General features: G+C 41.7%; 1 protein-coding gene across 3 annotated transcripts in view; it reads right to left on the bottom strand.

The window, feature by feature from the left end:
- Positions 1-12934, bottom strand: part of RPRD1B (regulation of nuclear pre-mRNA domain containing 1B) — a 78648-nt gene that overhangs the window by 34772 nt on the left and 30942 nt on the right. For all 3 annotated transcript variants that reach the window (XR_308771.3, XM_001925707.5, XM_021078140.1), the window contains exon 6: positions 10347-10522. Coding sequence is in view for 2 of the 3 variants with exons in the window: in XM_001925707.5 (XP_001925742.2) it covers positions 10347-10522 (176 nt within the window). In the remaining variant the exon portion in view is untranslated. The remainder of the gene's footprint in view (positions 1-10346; positions 10523-12934) is intronic.

Raw genomic sequence — 12934 nt, 5'->3', positions numbered from 1 at the left:
AGGAGTCCCTGTCAAAGATATCCTCTGATCTAGCCTAGAGATGAACTGAGCTGCAACTATCTGCCACCTCAGGTCAAGACGCTGAGCCAAGCACCGGGATGGGGCTGGGATGGAAGAATGACAGCATGGAGAGGATTTTATGATCATTTTATGATCTCAAGCAATCTGGAAACAGAATGATGAACTACATGGTGCTTTGAAGGAAAATGACAGAGAGCTGTAAGAGTACATATAGGGGGCGGCAGCGGGGAAAGACCTGGCTTTACAGGGTGGAGATGGGAGTGGGGTGTCAGGGAAATACTGTTTGATTTGGGATATAATGATGACTGGGGATCGACCAAGTAAGGGTAATTCATGGGAAGTAAAGGAGGAAGAGTGTTCTAGGCAGAGAGAACAGCACACATGAGGACAGAGATAAAAGAAGGCAGGCATGGACAAAGTGCAACAGAACATGGCAAGAGATATGAGCTGAAGAGGTCAGCAAGGATCACGTCCTGGGGTGGAGGTAGGGGGATGGGGACATACAAGGATTGGGGATATATTCTAGGAGCAATGGGAAGCCATTTAAATGTCTGAGTGGAGAATGACATGCTCAGAGCTGCATTCTGAAAACATCACAGGCTACCACATGAAGAATGGATCACAGGGCATAAGAACAAATGCAGATGAATCAATAATAAGTACTGAGGGGACCAGGTGTGAGATGGGGGCAGTCTAGAGTAAGGAAGTGGAAGTGGAGACAGAGATGAAGAGATGGGGACAAATACAAGAAAAATCAAGGAGATGAAAATCACAATGGCTCGGCGACTACTCCAATATGGAAAACTGGTGACGGAAAGGCGCAGCAGAGAAGCTGAGGACAGGAGAAGCTAGGACAGGAGGAAGGCGATCTGACTGATTTGGGAGATGGGAAAAATAGAGGGAGAAACACCAGATGAGGTCCAGTGTCTGATTCTGATGAATGGCAATGCTATTCTCCAAGACAGGGAAAGAGGAAGAAAGGAAAGGTTGGAAGGGAGAACATGGTATGCTGTGCCTATAGTAAGTATGAAGTGTTTGTGGAAATAAGACACAGGGGTCTCAAGTACGAGGAAAGGCCTAGAAAAAGATCTAGATTTGAGCCATCAGCACACAAAGAAAGGTCTAGAATGAAAAACAACAACAACAACAACAACAACAACAAACTCTAAAGGAATACATTTAAAGGGTGAGGATGGAGAAGTTTACTACAGAACAAAAAAACTAGGAATTCTCTTGCGGTTTAAGGATCTGGCACTGTCATTCCAGTGACTTGAGTTGCTACACTGGTAAGGGTTCAGTCCCTGGCCTGGGAACTTCCACATGCCACAGGCATGGCCCCAAAAAAGGGGGAAAAAACCTAAAATTGGTGGAGAGGTGGGTACAGAAACCAAATAAGGAAAACACATAAAAAGTAATAAATAGTATTAAATGCTACAGAGAGGGCCAAAAAGAGAAAAGGAGATGAGAAACAATGAGAAATGTCTTTTGGCTTTCAAGATTAAACTACTGGTGAGGGATTTTGAGGACAGTCATGGAGATACGCCTGCAAAGCTGCAATGGGGCAGGCAGAGGCAACAAGGGAAAACAGGATATGGCAGTACATACAGAGGGATGGTGGTGGTGGTGCAGGGCTGTGCTCATATGAATGTGATTAGAAAAACAAATCAGAGAAGCAAAGCATGCTACCTGCTGAGAAGGACCCCTTCAGCCAGCCTACTGGGTCTGCAAGGAAAATAAATTGGTTCTAAAGGTCCTATGTGATAAGGAATAGCAAACACTAACAACTTAGGTTAGACAAGAGTTTGAACCTGTTTGCCCCAGGTGAGGGTAAAATTGTTATTTTATAAAATGAAAAACCACATCAAAGATAAGAGGCTGCAAAGACCATTGACTTTAGTAGAGGAACCCAGAAAGAGCTTGGAATGGGCACTGCAGATCTTCACCACCAAATCCTAACTGGGATAAATGGTATCTTTCTAGGAATAACTCCCAGTGAGAGTCTACGTCCTATGGAGCAGCAACACCGTGGACTCGGAAAAACACCAAACACATCATACCAGTCCTTAAGACAAAAAAGTGGGATGCCTATTTATAATCACTATCCAAACCCCAAGAACGCTTAGCATGCCACCGGCAAATTTTTGTTGAGGTGAAATCTGCAAAGTTACTCAGCTTAAAATTCTGAAAGTACCTAATGACTAGAGTAAGCAAGAGAGATGTCCACACTTTCCTAAAAATATTCGAAGAATCTGAATAAGGAAGAGAAAAAAATGAGGCCTGCAAAGTCATGATGACAGTTGGCTGGTACATCACTTCTCCACATGAAGCATGTCATACTTCTGGGGAGCTCAGGGACTTTGTTTGCAAAGGTTTCATTCTGACTGTTATTTCATTATAACCATGCACATTTTTTGCCTTAATCATGGAAAAAAGACTCTTCCTGATGGTGTATTTCAAGTCCTACATTTTATAGGGAAAAACAAAGTCAGAGATGTAATTTACAAGATAGCAGAATATGACACAATCCAATTTTCTTCCCCCGACTTGAAGTGGGAGTAGAAGGCCCTACTTCAAGGCCTTAACAGGAGTAGGAACATTCATAAAGACTAAAATAGCTATTTGCTTAAAATAACATGTATCCATTGGGTCAAACGGACACTTAGACACAAGAGCTCAAATTCCTGTAATCTGAACTCTGCTCTCAAAGTTATGTTCACAAAGTCAGTGTTATAATAAGTACCTGCTATTTTCCCACAGCTGTTTCAAATGTAAACACAATTTAAAACCCAGAAGAGAGCCCCATTTGTTTAATTATTCAGTGTTCATTCCTCCATAAAACAAAGATTAATCCTTAACTTGGAGATGTATGCACATATATATCTTTTATCTGTCTGCCTGTCTATAAAACACAATGAAGCTCTGGACTGCTTAAGACGCTTTGAAAAAGCAAAAACCCCTAAGATATAAATGCATACTAGGGGAAAAGACCTTGAAATGTGTATGACTTGCAGCGTACTTAAAAACAAGCAATCATCTGCACATATATGAAATCCTTTTTTTGAAATGTATAGGAAGGAAATAATCCAGATAATGAAAGTTAGCCACCCCCCAAAACCCACAAAAAACAAATGTTCAATAAAAATAAACACTGAATATCCAACCACAGGTATTCCAGTAGCCATTTAAAATGCTTATAAAGTTGCGTCAATAAGGAAAGATGATGATGTAAAGTTTAAAAAAGCATGACATTATGATTATTTAAAATCTGAAATAAGAGGGACAAAATAAAGGAAATATACTCAAATTAAAAGCAGTTATCTCTGGGTAGTGAAATTATTTTATAAGTTTCCTATGATGTGCTTTTATCATCAGAAAAAAACAAACGAAAAAAAAAAAAAAACCCAAATATTAGCTGAATAAGAATGAATGTTTTGGAGTTGCTGTGGTGCAGAAAAAATGAATCTGACTAGCATCAATGAGGAGGCGGGTTTGATCCCCAGCCTTGCTCAGTGGGTTAGGAATCCGGTGTTGCCGTGAGCTGTGGTGTAGGTTGCAGACATGGCTCAGATCCCACGTTGCTATGACTATAGCATGGGCCAGCAGTTGCAGCTGATTCAACCCCTAGCCTGGGAACCTCCATATGCCTCTTGTGCAGCCCTAAAAAGACCAAAAAAAAAAAGCTGAACTACACATATGAAAACAATGCTATGGAATTATGGAATTTGAGTTGGGAGAGCTCTGAAATCATGACACTTTTTACAACTTGAAGTCTCAAATGTCAATGAACTACATCCTTAAGGTCATCAAGTACATGATGTACATTATATGGGGCAGTTTTCTTCCTGAAGTGACAGATTAATACAGAAAGAACACGCATGCATCTATGTGCACACAGACCGATAGAGGCTCCAGCTGCAAATATGGCCTGAGCTAGAAGGGTCAGCAGCCCCTGAAATGAAGGGAAGGAATCCAAGGAAGCAAGACACCACCTCCAAACACCAAATTACTCAAAACATACAACTCAAGAAAAGTCCTCACCTATTGGAGGGAAACCTATTTAAAAAAGAAAAAAATCCCACATCAAAGCAAGGATGCAAAAAAGGAGTGAGCAAGCCAATGCCTCCTATGCAGTTACAACCCCACGATCCACTTGACTAGGGTGAGCAGACGGACCTGCTCCAGCGACTGTGGTAACAGCCTGTGGTGCTGCCAGTGCTGCTCGTCCAGGGAGGAAAGAATGACAACTAAGGAATAGCAGTGAGTGGAGAGGACCAGTCAGCAGGTGGGCCAGGCAGGGCCTCTCAGCAGCCGGGGAACACAGGAGATGATTACTTGAGTCAGGATTTAGGAGAATGGGGCTCTGGTCACTGTCTTCCTGTGACCTTAAACTGCTGATGTAAATGCTAGGCTTTGTTTTCTCATCTAACATGAGGGTTAGATCACCTGCTCCCATCTGCCCTTACTGTAATGGACAATGAGATACTGGCTTTCATCACCACAGGGAAGGGGAAGAATTTACTCCAAAGCTGACAAACAGAGAGCTCTCCATCTCCACCTATTGCCTATCCCATTACTGAAATGAACACTTCTAACCATCTGCACCCTGCAGGGAGGTGGGGGATGCTGCCAAAAACAACAGACGGCCATCAGTTTGGTTTAGTACCCACTCAGCTACAGCCAAAGAATTTCTCAAGTTGTTACAACCAAATTACAAACAGATATACAAAGAGTCACAAGACAATGCTGGATTCTGGGCCCTTTCCCCCTTCCCAGCTGTGCTGTCTAAAGTAGAAGGCTGTACTCCTGAGTATTCATTAGAGCCAAGGGGGAGGTGCCAAGCTAGGAAGAAAGAGCAGCAGGCCCAAGTTCAATGAGCAATTTCTCCCTTTCTCTAAAAGCAAGAGCAGGCATGGTGACAACAGGAGGGAACTTACTTAGAACCTTGGCAGCAGAGTGGGCTCGCTCAAACTCAGAAAGGTCTTCTCAGGGGCCACTCTAGAATGCTTTCATGCAACCATTTTAATCCTCCTACATAAAATGTCATGTCTCTAAAACGAGATTCTTGGGATTGCTGAAATGCCTCAACTCTGGCTATTCTTCTGTTTAGTGTCCTTCTGCTGTGACCCAACCTTACGAAATAATTAAAGAACCAACCAAATAAACAAAAACACACACCTGATAGGAAAACTACAAAATGTCTGCTTTGAATTGTATTCCTCATCTGTGGCTAATTCTGGGTCCAAGTTTCTTCACCAATTCAGAAGTTTAACTACATATACTATCTCTAAGTTCTGTCCAGCTCAACAACCCCGTTAAGGACCTCAGCTAGACATCCAGGCCTCCTTTATTTTGCAGAGTGAAACTGGCTGACTTGACTGTGCCCTGGTGACTTTGGGGAGTGCCCACACATACATATGCATGCCTTCTATACATGGGTAAACACTGCCGACTGAAAGGAGGCACATACTATCCTCTACCATGGTCCCTGTTATCAATGGCACCTAAATAGGTCCTTTCTAATGTCAAATATCAGTAAGTGATACTCCAGCATGGCTTTTAAAATTCTACGGAAGAAATTAAAGAGTATCTAAATAGGGAGTTCCCATTATGGCTCAGTGGTCAAGGAACCCAACTAGCATCCATGAGGACACGGGTTTGATCCCTTGCCTCGCTTCAGTGGGTTGGGGATCCGGCGTTGCCGTGAGCTGTGGTGTAGGTGGCAGATGCGGCTCAGATTCCACACTGCTGTGGTTCTGGTGCAGGCTGGCATCTACAGCTCCAATTGGACCCCCAGCCTGGGAACCTCCATATGCCACAGGTGCAGCCCTTAAAAAAAATTAAAAAAAAAGAGGAGTAACTAAATAAAATAAATGGGAAGATATCCCATGTTCACAGACTGAAAGACTTAAGATTGTTAAGATGGCAACAGTGCCCAAAACAGTCTCCAATTCAATACAATTCCTATTAAAATTCCAACAACCTTTATTGCAGAAATGGAAAGGATGATCCTCAAATTCACAGAGAACTGCAAGAGGCCCCAGTCAAACAATACTGAAAAAGAACAAAGTTTGAGGACTCACATTTTCTGATTCGAAAACTAACTATGAAGCTACAGTGATCAAAACAGTTGTGCTACTGGCATAGGACATATAGATTAGTGGAAGAGTCCAGAAATAAACACATACATTTATGGCCAACTGATTTTTGACAGAAGTGCCATTATGAGTAATGATGTTATAAACAGCTGTGTAAAAGTTTTTGTGTGGAGATATGTTAAGGAGGTAAAATTATGGGTGCCTGCCCCCCCCTTTTTTCTTCAATGCTTGTACAAATAATTTCTTCCTCTCTCTCTCCCTTTCACAAGCCCCAACCAGACAGAACATACCCCTATCATGCATTCTCCAAACTGACAAGACAGGAATTCTGTCCATCCTACTCTATCTATGGTTTGTGAGCTTCCATCAGTCACTTGGGATAATGGTGGCTGTTACCCAGAAACAAATCTTCCCTTTGCTCTAAAAACTGAAGTTTAGGGAGTTTTCGTTGTGGCTCAGCACTAACAAACCCAACTAGTATCCTTGAGGGACTTGGGTTTGATCCCTGGCCTAGCTCACTGATTAAAGGATCCAGCGTTGCTATGAGCTGTGGGTATAAGTTGCAGACACAGCTTGGATCTGGCGCTGCTGTGGCTGTGGTGTAGGCTGGCAGCTGCAGCTCTGATTCAACCTCTAGCCTGGAAACTTCCATATGCAACAGGGGAGGCCCTAAAATTACCCCCCCCCAAAAAAACCAAACAAAAACAACAGCTGAAGTTTAGAGGCTTTTCTGGTACCTTTGGTCTTTTCCTTTTTGAATTCATCTTCTTTTATATCCTCATTCCTCATCCTCACTTCTGTGCTGCTATTTATGCTTCCTTCTACATGCCTTCTTTCCCACTTCTGTTTTCTCATGTGCATGACAAATATTAAGCAGCTTTCCTTCTAACCTTGCCTAGAGTTTAAGGCCAATGTCAACCATCTCAAAACGAATCACGATTCTACTTAAAGGAAAAAAAAAGAAAAGTAACACAAAGGAAGAAACCTGGTTTCCATCAAATACTCACCTTTCTTTACTAATGTATTCTTTACAACCAAGAATTAATTTTTTAATGCGACCTAAAATAAAAACCCCTCTTCTTTATAGAATAAGGTTACATCAGATGATGAATATCACTCACAGAACAAATGTCTACTGAGGAGTAGTTATGTTTCTGACATTGTAAGAGCAACCAAAGAGCACATATTCCAGTGAACTTTGGAAGACCCACTGAAGGCATTACATTGTTAAAAAATGGACTGTGTGCTCTATAATTCTCTTATGTTTTAAATAAACTTCTGACCAACTTAATATGTTAAACTATTAACACTTCATTTTTTCTTGGTCTATTCTAACTTAAACACAATGAGTTAGAACAGTCCCTTACTTATACCATTTCTCACACTCTACTTTAACTCTTTTTTGGCTGCTGTCCCCTCCCTCCCCCAACTAGAGTGGAAGCTCACTGAAAGAGGGCGCACATCCTGCTTTGTCTGCCTCCTGCCTGGCATGAGCTTTGCTGAAGTGATGGATGAATAAACAACTCAACTCCTTATAGAGTACAGAGCCTAACTCCCAGAGAGGGGCTCTGGCACCCCACTCCCATTGCTTCAGTCTTCTTTCACACGTTTGTCTGCTCCAGTCTGGCTGTTTCCCATTTACAAACATATCTCTCTCCCTCAACTGCTACCTCCTTTCACAAAATGGCTTTACTGCCTGCCAGGAAGTTCGGACTTAACCTTAAACCACAATCATAATTGCCAATTGTCTCCTTGATCCGTATTATGTACAATCGCTTGGTTTGGTTTTATGTTCACCCATGCTCTTTATTCAAGAATATGACTTCCTTGAGGGCAGAAACACAATCTCTCTGTGAGCCATAACTGTCTTCTACATCCCAGGGTCTGAATCATCCTAGACTCTTTGAATCATTATACTCCTTTCCACAAAATTTAGACGCTACCGAAAGATCTAACAAAAAACTCTCAAGGGAAAGAACGAAAAGGTATGCTTGTTAAATAAGGAAGACATAGACTTGACAAAAACGAACAAAAAAACCTCAAGTGTTAACAAATTAGAACTTTGGGAAGAAAAGAGACTCTCAAGTAAATAACTACACTTCCAGAGTTCTGAGAGTTCCATATTTATACACTAACAGTAGTGAAAAGATTAAAAAATAAAAGCAGATTTCACTAACATTCTGATGTATCAGTTTTAAAACAAGGATTGGAAGTGTTAAAAAATAAAGATATGTTGATAGTATACTTTATACACTGTCTTCATCAATAAGAGACTTTTGGAAGATTTAGAAGAATTCACAGTAATAATGCAACTTTCAAGTGGCACCAACTTAGCAAGTTTTATCAGCACCATAAAGATATAATGGAATTAAGACCACTCTATTATGGAAAGTGAGAGAAAAATCTTAGATTCTAGGGAACAGACCGTTCATACTTTTAGCATACATGGATAAAGAAAGAATTAAAGCCATCTCTTAACATCTTATATCTAGAGGATGATTTTTTAAATGCAGCAAATTTAGCTCCAATTTTACAATGAACAGTTTTGCTTGAGTGGCGATAAGACATGGTTTGGGATAAGAACCATTCAGAATCTGGCCTTTGCAGTGGTGGGACACACCTGTTCTGAAATTAAAGCAATGGAATTCCAATACCCAGATGAGTAAAGAAATTTGGGTTGGAAAGCGGTAAAACAGACTTGAATCTCTGACCCGTATCAATGACCTCTTGTGGCAATCTAGCAGACCACCGGTTCTACAGACACCAGAAAGATCCCCCAAGAAAAAGATGGAGGAAAGTGCAACTTGGAGAAAGGGAGACAAAGAGTTAATTCACTCTGCCAACCCAATCTCCTTCTCAAAGTCTCTGTCCTCTATGGTAGCTTGCCACGTTCCACCCAACAGCAGCTGCTCATGATAATCAATGTCTGACAGATCAGAGAAAGCCCTTAATGTGTCGCCAAGGGGCAGTTCAACAGATGGCATGGTGACTTACAACCAGAATCATTAATTACACTCTCTTATTAGTCCCAGGGCACAGTGCTGAAAATGCTTCCTCAGTGAAAGACGGGCATTTCAGATAAATGACCGTCTGGTACTGCCTGTGAAACTCCCTTTAGGATTTCTGGTCAGTGTCGATTTCTAAATCTGAGCCGTACTATTTTTACAGCCGTTTCCCAGCTTCCACTTTCAAGCTGGCTAGGAATATGAAGTTCCCACTACCACTACCCATCACAGCTCCTGTAATCATTGCAGGTAATGACGTGGTAAAAAGTGCCCATCCTTCATTTCCCTGCACAAGTCAGAGGAAAGGCAAATACAATCCTGTCAGCCCCTGAGAGAGCTGCATTCCCCTCCCCTCCCTGGTTTACTCTGCTGTTTCTTGTAATAGGTGACTGATTCTCCAACTCAAACCTGTTTTCCCTTCCTGTACCACTGGCTGCAACTCTTCTCCATGTCTCTTTGAAAAAAAGAAGAGTAGACACTCCTAAAAAGGAAGCCTAGCAGCTTGAAGCAAGTAAAAGTTCCCCAATGTCCACCCTGAAGATTCAGTTATGGCAGAGGACTAAGCACTGAAGATAAACCACCATGTAATTAATTAAGAAGCCAAGAAAAATGCATGGAGAGAAACTAGTTCTGAAGCCCCTCCTCAAGGGCACTCAGACAATGTCAACTCAGGGTAGAAATTTGTTCTTTCTCAACAGTTGGAGAATTGGGCTCCGTGAGCATTATTATGTTTATGTGGAATTTTAGAACAGACTGCAGACAGAGCTTGGAGGCAGACTACTTATTGGTCTTAGCAGGGATACAAGATGGATATAAATCTCGATATAAGCCAAAAGAAAGAACATTTTACCCATTTCCTGAATATTACCAAACAATCATTCTTTGGCTTTGCTGAGTGTCTCTTTACCTCAATCCACAACTTTTTTTTGTTTTTTGTTTTAAAAAAATTTCAAATTAAAGCAACAATAAGACCCTCAATGCTGTGATTTCAGACTTCATTGTTTTCTATATTTCCATTTGTTCTTTCCTGGATATATAAAAACATGACCTCAATTTTCAACTACATTCAAGTAATTACAACATCTGATGGATATTCTCATCTCGTGAATCTTTTTTTTTTTTTTTAAAGAAAAAAAGATGTTATTAAGGCATAATAAAAACCTCCTAATGTAGGCTATAGGAAAGGAAACTTGGGAAGTCTGGGTCTGCCTTGCAAGGTACTCACTTCTAGTTTTTTCTCCTTTTCTGACAAAACATCTTTCTGGTTCTGGGTGTATTCCACCAACATCCGAGCCAGCTGGCGTCGGTCTTCCAGTTCTGCCGCCAGGCGCCCGTTATATTCAGCTAGTAACAGACACGCTTCATCTACTGTTTTTGAAAGACGTTCAGCTGCCTCTTTGTCTAAGCACAAATGAGACCAAAAAAGAGAGACAATATACATATTACACAGGCGTAAGTGCAAACATTTTTGGGGGAGTAAGCAGTTTCTCCTCTGACATACAAGTCCAAGAATAAGCCAGAACCTGTAGACAAACAATGGACTGGCCCAAAATCCAAAGATCGCTCCTGTCAAGAAGACAGGACATTTCTGAATTCCCTTAAGTGAGGCAACTGTTCAAAGGGGAATCTGGCAAAGGATTTCTCAATGTCTATTCCTACAAAAGCTCTAAAATAAATAGAGATATTTAAGATCACATGTGAAATAATATTCGCCTGCCTCAGAAAATTTCAAAAGTACTTGCAATTGTATTGTTTCATTAAGTATTCTCTGCATAGCCCTCTGAAATACAAAAGCAAGCACTCATTTCTTGGGTGTGGAAATTAAGACTAAAGCTACATGACAGGATTGGTATCATGTGTTCTTCTGAGGAGTAGGACTCAAACCATGTCTCTAAAATGGACCCTTTTGATTCTACCTCTTATACTACACAAGCCTTGAACCTCCTTCCGCTCAGCAAAATAAAAGGTCTGATAAGAATAGAGGCTCTCAGATGATTCTGAATGTGACCTGTGCTAAGAAATACACTTGATATAAACATCATAAAAATAAAAGCAAAAGTTTTATAAGACATACTTTCCTAAGTGAATGTAGAGTGTTTTATCTTCTATCCCATTAAAAAAGTAAAAAATGTTGGTCATTACATACTAGACTGATTTCAGGTCCAATTAATGGGTTGCACCTCAAATTGTATGGGGGAAAAAACTGCGCTAAAGAATCAAAATAGGGAGTTCCCGTTGTGGCGCAGTGGTTAACGAATCCGACTAGGAACCATGGGGTTGCGGGTTCGATCCCTGGCCTTGCTCAGTGGGTTGACGATCTGGTGTTGCCATGAGCTCTGGTATGGGTCGCAGACGAGGCTCGATCCCGAGTTGCTGTGGCTCTGGCGTAGGCTGGCAGCTACAGCTCCGATTAGACCCTTAGCCTAGGAACCTCCATATGCCGCAGGAGCGGCCCAAGAAATGGCAAAAAAAAAAAAAAAAAAAAAAAAGAATCAAAGTGTAAAAGAGTACCCTTGGAAAGAAATGGTGAACAAGGCTCAACATCAGAAAATGAGAAGACAATGTATTTCAGAGAACTGACAGAATTAATTAGGTGTGAGTATGGTGAGACTAGAACTTTTAAGTGTGTATATACCTCATTTTAAAAAGGCCTTTAATGATCAAGTGAGATCAGTGCTTTAAAACAAGGCACTAGAGACTCCAGTAGTTCTTTGGACAAGCTAAAGTGAGTTACACAGCAATACAGATCCACTGCTCCTACGGATACAGGTCGTCAAGGTGAGAGCCTCAGCGTTACTGTAGGTAATGGGATTTAAGAATTCCCACCACAGCTTCTCGGGCAAACAGTCTTTTAGACTTTAGGATGCCTTCTCAATACACATACTGGAAGATGAACTCTAGACAGGTTCCCAATTAGGTCTGATGCCAAAGATCAGGTACTTCTAGGCTCCGCAGGGACAGGGAAACAAAAGAATGTTCTTGGTGAAGGAAGGGTAAGCCAAAGGGAACACGAAGCAAAGAGACAACGTCAGCACTGAGAGTAAAGAGGACAGCGAAACTCATTCTTCAAGATTGGTGGGAGGTATGGGAACAAGCTGCTGGGGTTGTGGTTGCTTTAGCTTTGTCACCGCCTCACTATTTTTTTGTAATAGTTAATTCATTAAAATGTTTTGGTGCCTGTGGCAGAAAATGGCAAGGAAAACACTAATTTTTGAGATTAAAAAAATCAATTCTCATACTCTAAGAAACTGTACAAGGGAGATATAACCCAGATAAAGCATCAATAATCACTTTACAAGCTATAGAAAAAGTGCAGTAAAAATGTAGTAGGAAGATGCTCACTTGGGAGAACTCACCTGTGGCTGGCCTCACACGGCCCCGTTACAGACAGTGGCCGTGAGTGTCTTTGCCCAGCCCTTCACTTGTGTAGGGGTGGCCCACTCCCTCCCGCTTGCTCCAAGATTCAGTTTCTGGGACTGTCCCCTGCATCTCTCCACGCCTCATCAATGTCTCTCACTCGTGAAGCACTCCCACCAGCATGTACACACACTGCTCTATCTTCCGACCATGTGTCACTCTCCAGCTACTGCCCCAGATCCCTGCTGCTCTTCCAGCAGAACTTCTCGAGAGACCCGTCTATCCTCCCGGTACTCACCTCCTCTCCTGTCACTGTCACTAAACTCACTCTCACCAGACTTTTACACCCCAAACCTTCCCATTAGTCTGACAAATACATGGATTCCCAGTGGGTGTCCAACACCGTTTTAGGCCCTAAGCCAACAGGAAACACAAAGGACAAAAACTCTCTCCCTC

This window comes from Sus scrofa, chromosome 17, assembly GCF_000003025.6.
Source record: "Sus scrofa isolate TJ Tabasco breed Duroc chromosome 17, Sscrofa11.1, whole genome shotgun sequence".
NCBI lineage: Eukaryota > Metazoa > Chordata > Mammalia > Artiodactyla > Suidae > Sus > Sus scrofa.
Note: the sequence above shows the minus strand (reverse complement) of the source record. Positions and strands in the feature narration are given on the sequence as shown.